Below are 16,095 nucleotides of genomic sequence, written 5' to 3' on the forward strand. Positions count from 1 at the left end.
CACTATTTTCAGGTTATTTTCAAGAAAAGCACTTAGAGTGATGAAGCCACAATTCATAGAGCAAGATGAATCACCATCACCCCAGAGCCTTAAAGAAAACTTCCAAAAGAAATTTAAAAAAGGAAAGAGAGGGAGAGAGAAGAAAAGAAATGAGGAAGTGGGTGAAGAGAGTATTAAAAACGTTTTAAGACAACATAAAAGAAGTTAAGAGAGGTCAGAGAATAGGGCACATTCTTTACAAAAGGGTAGAAGACTTCAATCCCTTTACCTGATGCTGCTACCAAGAGGCTGTCTGAGGCACCGGGGCTACGGGATGAGGCACTAACAGGGTTTATGGAAGAGCAAAAGGCAACGGTGGCGGGAATGACAAGGGAGCTGTCTGAACATGCGGGTTGGTTCAGTCCAGGGGTTCCAGCAGGCCAGGCACCCACCTGAGACGTGGCCAGGGCCGAAACGGGACAGCCTGCAGGTGCCACAGTTAAATCTATGGACGGTTTTGGTGGCAGCTGAGGGGAGGACGACTTAGGGACGTTCTCCTCATTTACTACCTTGGTCCCTTGTGGCAAAGTAGAGGGAGGTGAAGCCACAATTTTGTTATCAACTTTGGCCCCTGCATTGGAGGCCCTCAGTTGGGGGTGTGGCGGAGAAGGAGTTTGGGAGAGCCCTGGCTTTTTGGGAGGGATAGGAGGAGGATTTCCTCTGTCAACTCTTGCTGCCCCGGGAGTCTTTAAACCGGTTCGACCAACTGGAGGGCAGGTGCCAGCGTCCCCTCCTGGAGATACTCCAAGTCTTGAAGAAGCACCCGCTTGAGGGCTGGTAAATCTGGACAGCGCTTGGGTCACAGTATTCCGAGCTAGCTGCTTGGCTACTAGGTTGTCACGACTCGTAGGAGAGACATCTCTCGAGGGAGGGCTTTGAGTGTTATTTCCATTCTGGTCTGGGTCATTTGCATTGCCCTGAAATCTGAATCTAGCTGCTTGGATGCGTGGGTTGAGGCCTGGATGAGTGTTGGCACATGGTGAATGTAAACTGTGCACAGTAGGAGCTTGTGAGTGGTTCTGGGGTGCTGTGCCTGGTGTCTGAGCAGCGGCAGGGGCAGTGCTACTAGGAGTTGAGGGGGTGCTATTTGATAGATCAGGGGCATTGCCTGTGCTTGGTCCATTCTCCTCAATTCTGTTTGCACTTGAAGGTAGAGCAGTAGGTGGAGAGGGACCCAAGTCACTGTGGGAAGACTGCCTATCAATACCTGGTCTAATCAGCAGGGCACTGGGGCCCACATTCCCTTTTGTGTTTGTGGGAACTAGGGGGCTCCCTGTGGAAGGCTTTATGGGTACAGTCAAAGGCAACTTCTTCACAGGGTCAGTGCTTTCTGTCACTACATCTGTCTGGCAAGCAACGGACCTTGTCACAGGCCCTTCTGTTGCCACAGATATGGAAGCCAGGCGCTTATCTTTTGTCTTCCGTGGGAGGGAGAGGCCGGGCTTGCCATCACTTCCCTTCTTCATTTGCTCCATCATTTTCTTCATCTTGTCTATCTCCTCTTTGAGGTCGGTGGTGTGTGCTTCCTCTCGGCTCAGCTTGGCGCGCAGCTGCTCCCGTTCCGTGTCAAACTCGGAGAGCTGTTTCTCCAACTGAGCTTCCATTCCAGAGCTTCTCTGTTTCTCAGCTGAGAGCTGCTCTTCTAACTCACTTGTCTTTTTCTTTTCCTCCTCCAGTTGCGCCATGACTTCCTCCAGCTTCTGGGCCTCCTCCACGACTTTGCCCGAGAGCTGCTTACACTCCTTCACCAGCATCAGGACCACGTGCTTGTTCTTGCCCCGCTCTTCCTCCAGGTGGGCAGCCAGCTTCTTGTGCTCCTGTTCAAGGGCCTGGAGCTGGAGCTTTTCCATCTCCAACTGGAAGATATTCAAAGGGAAGCCTGAATTAACAGATAGAATATTCTCTGTATCACAGAAGGGCTTTTTATTAATTTCTGAACAATGGCATGATTTGGGTTAGCGAAAGTGCCACAGTTTGTTATGATTTTTTTAAAAGTAATATTTAAAGACCCATTAAAATGAGAAGATTGACAAAGGGTTTTCTGCAAAATATCCACATTAAGAAAAAAAAAGGGAATTGTTTTAATCTATTAAATGTAACTACAGTGCAGGAAAACAGTAATAGGGTGTTTCAAGTCACAGCACAGAGTTGAAAAAGAACTGTTTGGATGAGTACAGATCAGTGAGAGAACTGGTGCTATTTAAGAAAGGTTCAATGGCTGCAAATTATTAGCTGATCTCTGAGGCACACAATCAGGTTTTAAATCTCAAGCCGCATAGTTGCTAATGGTACTAAATTGCTAAATTACTTAACCTCTTTGAGAATCCTCTGATAGGCTAGAAGTCATATGAAGTAGCATATAAAGGGATTTTTAGAATGAAAGTATAATGCGCTAACAGAGTATTTTATTAGATCTACAGGCCAAGGTAGCCAACCTAAAGCCTCGCCCTGCCCTTTACTTGGTTGCTGCTTTTGAATTTAGCTACCTTGGCCCACTTGGTGCGTCTGTGAACTTGGCCCTACCTCTTGCCTCAGGGGCTTCAACCTTGTGGTCCTAGCTGCCTAGAGTTTCATCAGATGCCTTAAGGAGGCCCTCCTTCACAAAGAATCCTCTGTGCTTCCCAGAAGTAACCAGCAAGCAAACCCTCCAGCATGCTTGCTTATCGAAAGGCCTGCTTTTCTTTAGCCAAAAGGACCTGGCTGTTCAGGAAGCCATGGAACCTAACTTGGAGGAAAAAAAAAAAAAACTTTCCCAACCGATCAACAGAGGGTGAGCTTATAAGGCCTTTGTCTCCACACATAAAAGGAAGAGCACTGAACCCAGGGCTGTATGAATGATAAAAGTCCCCTATCGCTGAGCAGCATCCCAAACCTGAGGTAAGATTCTGTCACATTCACCAAAGCACCCAGCAGCAGAAAAGTTGTGCCTCCTCTTTCTCCTTCTGGTTTCTGTCCCCTTGTCACTTTTACGGTGAGGCCTACTGTGCTGCTATCTTTATGTCAACTTGACACAAGCCAGAGTCATTTGGGAAGAGGGAACCAGAACTGAGAAAGTATCCCCACCAGACTGGCCTATGGCCTGTGGGGCATTTTTTCTTGATAGGATGATTCATGTTGAATTACCCAGCTTAATGTGGGCAGTGCCACCCCTGGGCTCATGGCACTGAGCAAGACATGAGGAGCAAATCAGAAAGCAGCACCCTCCATGGCCTCTGTATCAATCTCTACCTTCAGATTTCTGCCTTGCATTCCCGCACTGACCTCTTTAGATGAAAGTGTAAGCAACATAAACTCTTTCCTTTCCAAGTTGATTTTTGGTCGTGATGTTTCATCTCAGCAGTATAAATCCCTAGAACAAAAGGTGCCTGCCTTTTCCTCCATAGCAAAGCCCTCTCCTCTCCCGTGTTTTCATAAGTTTTATTTAGTGATCTCCCTGCCTTCTTAAGAATGTAACCTCATAGCTGGGCATGGTGGCACACGCCTTTAATCCCATCACTCGGGAGGAAGAGGCAGGTGGATTTCTGAGTTCGAGGCCAGCCTGGTCTACAAAGTGAGTTCTAGGACAGCCAGGGCTATACAGAGAAACTCTGTCTCAAAAAACAAGTAACCCCATGAAGGCAAAGACTGAGAATCACTTCCTATGTCCCCCCAAACCTATAATAAATAGGCTGGCACATGGTTGTGTTTAATAAATGGTTGAATGGATAAATGATATTAGCACTGCTGCTCTATAATAACAAACTTTCTAAAACAAACAATCCTTCTGGGTGCATGAGCAACATGTATAACTGCATTTTAATTTATGGCTGTTAATTATACAAAATAATGAGCTTCAGGGTATGTTCATATATGCAGAGATAATATTACATTTAAATCAAATTCAACTCCCATTATCTACTTTTGTACCTCCCCTGACACTGGTCTCCTTCCTCCTCCTAAATTGTTCTTGTCATGATTAATCTTTGTTGTTGATTTGGCTATTTAGAATCAGCTAGGCGATGTACCACCAGGCATGTTTATGAAGGTGTTTGTAGAAAAAAAAGCTCACCTTGGATGCAGGCAGCACCATGCCCTGGACTGAGGTCCTGGACTTTAACACATCAGGGAAAGGAGAAAGCTACCTGACTCAGAACACTGTATGACCAATTGTCTCACTCTGTCACCATGCCTTCCAGGACATGACAGCCAGCATCCCCTCAAACCATGAACCTAAATGCATCCTTCGTCTCTCAAATTTCTTGTCAAGGATTTTGTTAGAAATAGAAATGAGAAACGGAAATAAATCTTGCCTTCCATATAATTTTATGTAGTTTTTAGAAATCCAGATTCTATGGGAGTGAGAACATGTAAGGTTTACCTTTCTGCATCTAGCTTATTTAGTTTAACATCATGATCTCCAGTTTAATAAACTTTATTAAAAATCATTCCATTCTATTAAGGCTAGACAATACTCTACTAAGTACATATACCTCATTTTCTTTATCTGCTCATTCGTTAATGGGCACCTAGGCCAATTGGATGTCTTAGTTGTTCTGAGTAGTACTGTGGTAACTCAAGTACTGTGGTAATTCCAGTTTCTGTAAGCCACATTAGATTCCTTCAGGCATCATATATTCAGGAGTGTTAGTTAGTTGCATTATTCTCTTAAATCTTGCAGATTATTTATTTTCTACCAGGAAGCATGCGTCATGAAATTATGAAAGACTAAGGCATACTTAGTCTTAGAGCTGGAATGTATCAATCAGGTTGGCACACTCACCTCACCTGTCCAACTAAAGAACATTTAGTGGTCCACAAGGGGTTTCATGGTTTATAGAAGTTAAAGTGTATTTAGCTGTTTTGAGATAAAGAGCATTTTATCTTTTCTAGATGCTAAAAACAAACATGGGAAGGAACTTCCTGCATTTTGTATTCACAGCTATAGTGTGATTTTACCAATTGAAGATCTGTGGCAATCCTGCATCAAGCAACATTATTAAGGAAATCATTTCTTCCTCCCCCAGTAGCTCCAATAATAACAATTTCAAGTTGTAGACAGTCTTTTTTTAGACACAATACAACTTATAAGACTAGAGTGCATCATAAAAAGACTTGCATTCATTGCAAAATCAAAAGACTTCTGTTACTTCAGTATTGTCTATAGTTTAGTGGTTTAGACACAAACTTTCATCGTATTCTCAATAAAGCCAAAACATGCTCAAGTAAAATTTTAGCCATCTACAGCAGAGAAAGGCTTCTAATGACTGACAACTGTAGGCAGCCCTACTGTGGCCCTGATGGGAGAATCTATGACTCCAATACTCTTACAGTGTCATGACACCAAAAGCAGAAGATGGCTTGCTGCTCAACCAGAGGTCACAGGTATTGTATAAGTTTGTTGTTTTACATATGTGTGTATGTTTACATGGGTGTGTGCATGTATTGTGAGGGGTGCAGAGGTTGGTGTAGGAGTCATTTTCAATGGTTCTCTATCTTAGTTTTTGAGACAATTACTCAAACCCAGATTTAATAATCAGTGATTTGGCCAGACTGACTAGCCAATGAGGTTCAGGTATTCACCTCTTCCCTACTGCTGGGATTAAAGATATATTGCTGACATCACATGGGTGCTGTGAAGTGAACTCAGTCCCTCATACTCGCCCAGCAAGAACTTTATTGAATGCCAAGTCGCCAGCTCAAAGCATCACTGACTGATACTGAAGTGCTTTGTGCATTGAAAAGCAGTTTCTGAACAGTTTTGAGGAATGAGTCTCAAATGGCAGATCAATTATACAGTTAATTATTAAGAGTAATAACATACCTTAAGATGGATGGTACAGACCTGAATTCCAACTACTCTAGAGGCTGAGGCAGAAGGAGCTTAAGTTAATGATCTGACAGATCAACTTAGCCAGACCCAGTCTCAAAAACACCAGGGAAGAAAAGAGGACTAGGGATATATCAGTGGTAGAGAATTGGGTGAAGACCCAAGTTTACATTCCTAAGTGTCACAGAAGAAAACAGAAAGAACAACAGCATGCTCTCAGGTGCCCTGCAAACTGTGGGAGATGGCACTGTAAGTAGAGTAGGTACAATCTCAGGCATAATTTATAGTCTATTGATGTGTACATTTATTCACTCAGAAAATTCGAGTCATTACTGGCTAGGGCATATTTACATCATGTGAAATGCACAAAATAATAGGTTGCCACCAGAAGGCACAAAGAAATATTAAGGGAAAATACAAAAGCGGCCTGGGGGGCACTGAGTTATAGTCTCAACACTTGGCAGGGAGAGGCAGGAGGATTGGGAATTTAAGGTGAGCCTCAGCTATACCCACAGAAGAATCTGAAGTCAGCCTGGACTACAAGAGAGTATGTTTCAAAATTAAGCAAAAAACAAAACAAAAAAAACAAAAAAACAAAAAACACCAACCAACCAACCAAAACAAACAAACAAACAAAAAAACAGAAAACAACAACAAAACCAGACAGAAAATAATTAAGTACATAAATAAATAGAAAAACCAGGCAACATATGGACTGGTGGTGTGGTTCAGTAGTAGAATACTTGCTTATTAAACAGGACCAAAAGCCAGGGTTCCAGTCCCAGCACCAATCTGACTACAATCAATACCCTCCACACTAATATCAATGAAAAATTCTTATGAACATGTCAGAAAAAAAATGAGCTAGGTCAGTTTCCATTCTTAAAATATGAGTTTTCTAATCTATCTCTGAAGGTCAAAGGGAAATGTTGAAGTATTTTAAAAGTGAGACATGGTGGAAAGGACAGGGAGGGCTAGAGGGAAGGGAGCGGTGGGTGGAATCAAAGCACATTGCATACATCTAGAAAAATTCTGAGAGGGAAAAAGAAGTTACCCCTACTTCCAGCAAACAGCAAACTAAAGGGTAACTTAAGTGATTTCCCTGACTAGGGTGAGATCCATGAAGCCCACTAAGGACTTGGCTTGTTCGGCTGAAGCTGGCTCTTCTCTATAGACTGCACACCCTGACTATGGTGTTTCTTCACTGTGGGTCAACACACCTTCTTTCTCATATGGCTTTCATCTTCTACTTCAGAATCAAATCTGAGAACCCTCTAAGCGAACAGACATGCAACTCATCTCTGATCTTTATACCCAAAACTCCACTGGTATAAAAGTACCCACAAATCTTTTGTAATTGCTCGTCCATCAGTAGCACCTCTAAGCAGCAGCCAGACAGCAACACAGCAGGCCTCCAGCCCACCAGGTCCACTCTTCCCTGTGTTTTCAGCTTCCTTTACTACACACTACAACAGATATTTCAAATCTTAGCTTCTGTTGATGAGATGTTACGGAGGGCTACTCAAAGGACTCTTGACAGATCTTCAAGAATTTCTTTCTCAAGAAAATTCACTCCCAGAGAGAATGGTTTCCATCTGCTCAACACTAGACTTCAGTAATTAACTTGGTTCTTTCCAGTCACCTCTTGGCCTTGCTCCATTACTTATCATTTCTCCCCACAAATATCAAACATCTGCTCTGTAAATCTTCCCATCAGTACAGACCACGAGCCTTGCATGTGTTTCAGAGAGGAGAGGATAGAGTGCCAAGTTTGATCCCAAGTGTCTTACTTGTGTGGCCTTGATTAGTTATCACTAGAAAAATTGGTTCTGTATGTTTCCCTTCTTTGCACGATAGGGCAATAGTATGCATATTTTAAATAGGAATCACAGGAGGCCAGAGTCTTAGGCTCCTGTACTAAAATGGAGACACACTACAATTCCTTATCTCCAAACAGAAAGCAGCTCTACTGAGCTTACCTCCCAAAATAAAAGAAACACAGACCAACGGCTCAGTAGCACATGCCTAGCATGCAACAGACTCTCGGTTCAATTGCCATTGCCCATTAGAAAGGGAGAAAGGGAGGGAAGGAGGGAGGGAGGGAGGGAGGGAGGGAGGGAGGGAGGGAGGGAGGGAGGGGGCCAACTTAGAGTGTTATTGGCTCCCTGTCCTCACCTTCCAAGGAAATTTAACCTTGAAATGCCCCAAATTTGCTTTTGCTCTCTTTCTCCTGCAGTCTTTAGATTTTCTCTGTCTATAAAACAGACTTCATCTATTTTAGCCATCCATTGTTCATTCTATTTCTATAAAGTAAACTAGAATTGAAAATAAAATTAAGAACATTAAAATATAACACTGTGAAGTTATTCACTCATACAAGTAAGCCCCAAGTACAGTGCTTGTGGTTTAATTTTTTTTTCAATTCATAATATAATAGCTAGTTGTGTTGTTTAGGAGTATGTGTCTGCATATTTTTCTTTTTACTTAAACTACAAGTTATAGAACTGACTACAATAAACATACAGATATATTTAAAGAAGTAGATTGGACAGGGTGGTACATTTTGTCAGTGACAAAATACATCACAGAGAGTTTGACTGCCAATAATGAAGAAGTAACGCTCATTCAGCTAGCTCTTCTACAAAAAATTAATAATAAATCTTTGCAAAAATTATGATGATCTGAGGGTTTCTGAGAGGAACAAAGACTGTAGGCAGGAAAACAACAAAAATCCACCAGGAAAAGGCCACTAGCACTCTGGGAGCTTGGTCTTTGTACAGGTCCTCTGTGGGGCTACTCTCCATCTCGAGAGCACTGGACACTGAACTGGGCAAGTTCTGGAGCTTACCTCTCATACCTGAGAACTCGGGTTCAATTCCCATCATGAAAATTAAAACAAACAAACAAACAAACAAAATTATGTTTTTTTCAATCTTAAACCTTAAGAAATATCAAATTAATCCAACAAAGAAAAACGTTGGGTTATGAAGGGCTTTAGCTTTTTCTAGCATCACAGAAGAGCTCAAAACACAGATAGTGTATGAGTCTCAGAAGTGCGAGATCTCTAGGTGTCTGGAATGGGGAGATAGGACACAACCAAGAGTTGACTAAGTAATATGCCATCTGGAAGCAAAGGCTGTCAGTGCCCACAACAGTAGGCAGAGCTCTTTGGATGCTCAGTGATCTCACTTTGCTTATGCCTAATGTGAAGAAATAGCATCACGACTTCTTAATATGCTGTGAAGGCTGTGCTCAGCTGTTAACTCAACTAGATCTGGAATTAAGTAATACCCAAGCAGCTGGGTACACCTGTGAGGGACTTTTTTTTTTTTTCTTAATTAAATCCTTTGAAGTGGGAAGACCCAGTTTTTGTTGTTGTTGTTGATGCTGGGGTGTTTTTGTTTTTTGTTGTTTGGTTGGGTTGAATTTTTGTTGTTGTGGGTTTTTTTGTTTGTTTGTTTTTTACTGTTTCAAAAAGCTTTATTTTTACTTGATCCAATACTTGGGAGAGACTCCAGGGCAGTTACAAAGCTGCCTAGAGGCTTCAGAGGTTAATTCAGGTGGAGGTCCTGAGGCAGGCTGGTGCATAGCAGTGGAGGGAACCCATTGGAAGACACAGGTGCAGCCTGGTCATGCTTGAGAGTATGCCACTGAAAGAGATACTTGCATATATATTTGTGTGTGTGTATGTGTACATGCATACACACATATAGTCAGGGTTCTCTAGAGCAACAGAACTTATAAAATTATATACTATATATACCATATGTATTATTTATTATATGATATAGAAAGAATACATTTATTAAAAAGTTCTATATAAGAATTAAATCTGAGAAACCTTTAAATGAAAAGGCACACAACTAATCTCTGATATTTATACCCCAAACTCCACTACTATAAAGTACTTTCCAATATTTTGTAATTGTTCTTCCATCATTATTGCCTCTAGGCAGTGACAGCAGAACAGCAACGCAACAGGCCCTTGAGCCCACTGTATGTATGTATGTATGTATTAGGTATGTATGTATGTATGTATGTATGTATGTATGTATTATTATGTATGTATGTATGTATGTATATAGAATAGAATATATTTTAAATTCTGTTCATTTAGAGAAGCCTCACACACACACACTTTCTCTAGAGAATTCTGACTAATACATGGACAGAAGGTCAAATGAGGTAGTGCTATAGAACATAGCATATACTAAATAAATGCTATCTTGGCATGGCGTATCTCAGAAGTGTCTTTAAGTCCATCACACAGTCCTGAAGCCTCTCGGTCTCTTCTTATCCTCTCCATGGATGCCTTGACGCTGTCATGTATTAAGTTTTCTTCTCATCAATTAAAAAAAAAAAGGCCCAATTTTAATATATGTCCAGTGGCAAATGTGTACTCCCTTAAATGTGAAGAATCTGAATATTAGTGATGTCCCCACACTTCAGTGTAACCAGCAAAAAAAAAAAAAAAAAAAAAGCCCCTTAACTGCCTGTGATGCCCAAAGACTAGATACTTCTAATGAAATCAAAACTTCTGAACTCTATTTATTTCATTAGCAGATCTAATAAAAAAAAACTGTAAAGGATTCAGATATCGAGACAATGTACTAAGTTAAAAGGCAAGCAAGCGTCTGGCTCCCTCAGTCCCACTGTTGTGCAACGGTATCATCTTTTCGGGTGGGGGTGATGAGCTCTGCAGAATAATATCATCAGGCTCTTTAACACACAGTGAGAAGGTGGGTCATGCCTCCTAGAATAGCACCCAGACTGGAGCCATGAATGAAGAGGCTCCAAGTGTGTGCATTCACAGAGGGAACAGGAAACTGTAGGTGCGAGCTCACTTATCTCTAAGTCAAAGCAGAGAACAGAGGGACAAATGATTGTGGCCATTTACAAAGTGAGAATGGAGTCTATGTGTCTGCATCAACACAAAGTCCTACAACATACTACAATGCCTTACTGTTTCTAAATCTTCCGACCCTTGTCGTAGTCCATTGTTCATGACCTTTTTACCTCTGTGTATCTGGTCCGTTCTCAAAAACAAATATGTACCTATTTGTTTAAAGGTCTCTGTTTTCCTTCTATCTCTTCCTTGTAATGAAGAGAGGCAAAGCAAGTCCTGGTTTTGCTGCTCTCATGGCTAAGGCAAAAATAACGCAGGTAAACATCTCAACTCAAACCCAAAGATCTGAGTTTCCTGGGTCCCCTTCATAGCTGCCTTACATTGTTCCTGGGGCGTCCAAGTCTATCTTAAAATGCCATAAGACATTATACAAAAAGATGCTGGAATGAGCTACAATGATCCTTCCTGTGCAGAGCATGGTGAACATCTTCCTAAAGTGCTATGGATGGCCACCCCCCTTGTTAGTAACGGATAAACAACTAGAAAGCAATGTAAAAGACAGTTATATGTGTGATAAGTTAGCCATTTTATAATGAAACAGCACTGGATACAAATGACAGCATAAAGTGCTGTTATGCAAATCAGGAAGAAAGGGCATAGAGTAAGCAAAATAACTTGGTTTGCGGGTGGAGGAATTACTTGTTATTTCTTTGTCTAGCATTAGGAATCACTTCCTATAGAGAATTCTCTGCTTTATGATTCCACTGTACAGAGTCTGAATATGCCCACCAATCACACTCCTGATCTTCCATGACACTGGGGATGGGGTGTGTGGCCTGAGCTTGGCCAATCACCTGTACCTGTTTTAGACATCAGGGCTAAAGGAGGCACATGTTGACCCTTAAACAACACCCAGAGCCCTTCAGCACCAGCAGAACAGAGGAGCAATCCGTAGTGTCCAGTTTATCAGCAAGAGCCATGACAGGCCAGTCAAGAATCGAAATCTCCCTTTCTGCCTAAATCAATACATACCTGGCTCTGTGAGGCACAGTGAAGGCCGTGCTAACTGAATGCTGCCACCTTGAAGAAAGTGCCTCTAATATGGAACTAAATTTTTAACTGGTAAAAATACCACTTCTTGCCGGGCGTGGTGGCGCACGCCTTTAATCCCAGCACTCAGGAGGCAGAGGCAGGCGGATTTCTGAGTTCAAGGCCAGTCTGGTCTACAGAGTGAGTTCCAGGACAGCCAGGGCTATAAAGAGAAACCCTGTCTCGAAAAACCAAAAAAAAAAAAAAAAAAATACCACTTCTCTGAATTTTCTCAAGATAGAATTTTTGGCCTATTTTCAAAAGGTTTTGTTCAAACGTCCTATTTCAGGGATGGAAATCATACTTTCAAAGTATCAATAAGATATTTGAAATTACATAATTTTTTTCTTCCCAAATGTCCAAATACATTAGAATGAAAGATCTATTAAAAGATGATGAACAAGATTTAAAAAAAAAAAACAAAAACCAAAAAACAAAAAAAACCCAGACCCTCAAATTTCATTTCACCCTGTGTTCCTGGCAAAGGGCAAGGAATAGATTACCCCAGGCAAGATTCCCCATGCTGACTACTCATTAGCTTATTCAAAGTGGTTTAAATGGCTGAGCCTATTTGCCAAATTGACTCCTGCCCAAATTTCTCTGGCACACAAATTACCCAACAGTTAACCCTCCTATTAGTAGTCTCAGCAGGAGCCAGCACATGCATGAGCACAGAGCTCTTTCTGGTCCTCGTAGGCCCAGCCACCGCAGCACATTCGCCAAATGTCTCAGAATTACCAAAAAGATGTGTCAGTCTCAGATAACAAATACTTGAATCACAAAACCCGAGGCCTTTTCCTTCACAGATTTTTCACAGCAAAGCAAGGAAGGAGATGTAAGGAGAATAAAGGACTTCTCAAACTCCAATTTGCTGCATACGAAGGGGAACGAAGGCACTTGGTTAAAATATTTACTCTCCACACTAACAGTGACAGATAATTTTCTTGTTTAAAAAGAAAAGAGAAGAGAACTTTGGTGTTTCTGGTTTTATTAGCCAATATTTTCTTTATCTCCTACAGAGAATAATTCAAATCTTAAGTCTTTTTCACACAGAAATCTACTGGAAGAAATTAATTTTTTAATCGCAAAAAAGCAGCAATCGCCACCCAAATGCTCTTCACTGAGACTTCTCAGCCAATGAATCTGACCATAAAAGAACCTTGTATCCTGTTCTACAGGGGAGGCAGGCCCACTGGCTTGCTTTATATGAGCCTCTCAGGGCCCATAGGACAGAAACAATTTCCTTTCAGTGCCAGCCAGGTTGGAAATGACCCAGTCATTCAGAAACAAACAGGATGTGCGTTGATTAAAGAAGAAGAAGAAAGAAAAAAAAAAAAAAACAGCTAGATAATAAAACCTTTGATCCAACTACAAATGGGCCCTTTATTTTCTCTTAAAAGTGAAATGCTAAAATTCAGACTATAAGTAACATTCTGAGAATCGCACACATCACATAATAAACGAAAACAAAATATTTTCTTAAGTTTTTGATAATGCGGCACGAAATCCAGCAGAAATCATTTGTGATGATCCAGCTCATTGGACACGTTAAGAACATAATTGAAATGTACCCTCTCCAAGAAATATAGATGAGGTTCAGTGACATCAGCTGCAGTACCCTGGCTTTGCTTGTGCGGTCTGCGGGGAGGTTTCAAGTCCTCCAGAGACCTTGGTGGTTATCTGAAGGATTGGTCGGGGGCTTGTGGAGTCCAGGCACAGAGTATTTGCTTCCCATCATGGACTGAGTACCCTGCTCCGTCTGCTTTAAACCTTCTTACCAGGTGCTTTGGTTTTCTGCCGCCATGTACATACTGATAAAAGAGATCTGTTTTTATCCCACTTCTATAGCAGAACATTGCCATTCATATGGTAATGAAAGATAGGACCAGAGCAAAAACACACAGCTTAAATGATGGTATCATAAATATTTATAGTAAAGCCCGTTTCACACTATTGTCTACCGTGTGCTAAATGTGGGATGCAGAAAATTCTTTGAAACACTGCTTTGTGCTTTAATGATGGCAAGAAGAGAGTGTACATTTTAATTCCAATTATATTAGAGAGCAACCGACTCTCTGGTCTACTACTAAGAAAGGGAACAATGGTTTTGGCAGCTTATTAAGACAAAGTAGAGACTTCTATTTATTTATGGCTGAATGCTATGTGTGTTACATAAAATTAGGCTTCTTTGAAATATGTACTCAAGTGTAAGCAGGAGGAGCATGCTACTTGGGGAGAGAGAAGCACCTGGTTTGAATGAAGAGATGTGCCAGCTCCGGTTCTGCAACCATGAAACCCCAGAGGTGAGTTTGCCATCAGCCTAGGCTTCAGGAGGACATTTGGTGACAATCCCACAAAGCCTCAATTAGTATCTTCAGCTACTTTCATTGTTTTAAAGAAATAACAGGAGATATAATAATAAAAACTTCTTTTTGTAACGCCATCTTTAATTTTGATTCTGTTTTAGATTGCAGAGTCTCACATATTATTCAGGACCATCTCATCTTTGCATCCTCCTGCCTCAGCTTCCCAAGTACTAGGATAACAGGCATAACCCACCATGTCTGCTTACAAAGAAGTATTTTAAGTAGATAAAAGACGTTGGCGATGCTGCACATGACCGGAGGGTCCTGACTGAACTGTAGAATGAAGGCGCTGTCTGCTGAAGTGCTTTTTACTGCACTAGATAAATGAAGCCCACTCCCACCAAAACTATATTTTAAAGAAAGTAGTAACCATTCCATGAAAAGATTCCTTTGTCATACTTTTATGATTTCATTATTCCTAGATACATGATACACTTATAAGGACTTACTCTAATCATTTCTAAAAGTGTGATATTCAATAATCACCTACCATGTGAGCCAGTTCTGCTGTTCCTTGCTATTATGGGAAAAACAGATGACGTCTCAGTACCTTTTTTTGTCTGCTCTCAGCGGCCACCAGCTGTGCGGACATCCTTTCTTGCATTTTTCTGCAGTGGGCCATGACAGCTTCAAGGATGGAGAGTGGATTGGTGCAGACTGGCTTCTCTTTGTCACCAGGACCTGCTTCATAGTCTCTCTGAAGTGCCAGGAAGGGGTCATTTAGATTAAACCTCCCATACCGTTCCTGGATGAACACCTCCTTCCTGCGAGCCTACAACAAAATTGGAGAAAGGAGGTGAAATAAAGGAAAATAACAGGAAGATATTTCTCCCATGTTCTGAGATGTCCTTTCCATGCGATACTCAAAGCTGCTATAAAGAACAGTGTTGTCAGGAGGTAAGTCAAAGCCCAGCAGGAGCCCCAGTCCTGACAAGCCTGGAAAGCCATTTGGCCTATGTTTAAAGTTTCTTCTTGCTGTAATTTAGATTTTGAGTATCCCCAAAGACCCACATGTGGGAAGCTTGGGCCCCAGGCCCTGGTGTGATTGGGAGGTGATAGACTCTTCAGAAGGTGGAAGGAAATCAGACTACTGGGAATATGCACTTGAGTGGTATTTGGATAAGGCAAGAGTCTTCATCCCCCATTCACTTCACTGGCTGACCTCCAAGGCAAACAAGTCTCCAGTATAACGACTCCTGCCTTGACTTACCACACCACCATACTGGGGACTTATGCAGCTGAACTGATCCACAGTGATGCCTCTCTGGATTTTAAGGTGACTGTCAGTATTTTGTGAAGGCTAGCACACTTCCCAGGAGAATAATGTTTTCAGTAGTAGGGAGATTGACCTGCGGTGACAGTGCTTGTTATACAAGCAAGGAGGACCAGAGTTCAAGCCTTATGAGCTGGTGTGCTGCACACATCATAACCTTACCACTGTAAGGCAGAGACCGCTGGATCCCTGGGATTTATTTTCAGACTCACAGAGCAAGCCCCAAGTTTAGGCAGAAGTTTATGAGTTAAGGGAATAAGACAGGGGACAATAGAATAGAGTATCCAAATTCACTGCCAGTCTATGCATGTATACACATATACATGTACACACACATATACATGTACACACACATATACAAGTACACACACATATACATGTACACACACATATACATGTACACATACATATACATGTACACACATATACGTGTACACACATATACATGTACACACACATATACATGTACACACATATACATGTACACACACATATACATGTACACACACATATACGTGTACACACACATATACATGTACACACACATATACATGTACACACACATATACATGTACACACATATACATGTACACACACATATACGTGTACACACACATATACATGCACACACACATATACATGCACACACACATATACATGCACACACACATATACA

At 41.6% G+C, this 16,095-nt stretch overlaps 1 protein-coding gene and 1 long non-coding RNA gene across 7 annotated transcripts in view; one reads left to right on the forward strand and one right to left on the reverse strand.

The window, feature by feature from the left end:
- Cttnbp2 (cortactin binding protein 2) overlaps positions 1-16,095 on the reverse strand; it is a 148,747-nt gene that overhangs the window by 67,081 nt on the left and 65,571 nt on the right. For 2 of the 4 annotated variants that reach the window (NR_149735.1, XM_006505104.3), the window contains exons 3-4: positions 14,697-14,918; positions 432-1,895 (exon numbers count right to left, since the gene is read on the reverse strand). Coding sequence is in view for 3 of the 4 variants with exons in the window: in XM_006505104.3 (XP_006505167.1) it covers positions 432-1,895; positions 14,697-14,918 (1,686 nt within the window). In the remaining variant the exon portion in view is untranslated. Of the gene's footprint in view, positions 1-268; positions 1,896-14,696; positions 14,919-16,095 lie in introns of all 4 variants that reach the window. The other 2 variants (NM_080285.2, XM_011241065.3) reach the window with 1 other exon arrangement.
- On the forward strand, positions 1,891-14,967 carry Gm40356. 3 transcript variants are annotated; one of them, XR_003956414.1, is made up of 4 exons: positions 1,891-5,400; positions 9,798-9,864; positions 13,963-14,083; positions 14,248-14,967. It is a non-coding gene; the product is annotated as a predicted gene, 40356 (long non-coding RNA). The 3 variants fall into 3 exon arrangements; XR_003956413.1 differs by lacking the exon at positions 1,891-5,400 and having other exon boundaries at positions 9,595-9,864; XR_003956412.1 differs by lacking the exons at positions 1,891-5,400; positions 9,798-9,864 and having other exon boundaries at positions 9,918-14,083.

This window comes from Mus musculus, chromosome 6 (assembly GCF_000001635.26).
Source record: "Mus musculus strain C57BL/6J chromosome 6, GRCm38.p6 C57BL/6J".
NCBI lineage: Eukaryota > Metazoa > Chordata > Mammalia > Rodentia > Muridae > Mus > Mus musculus.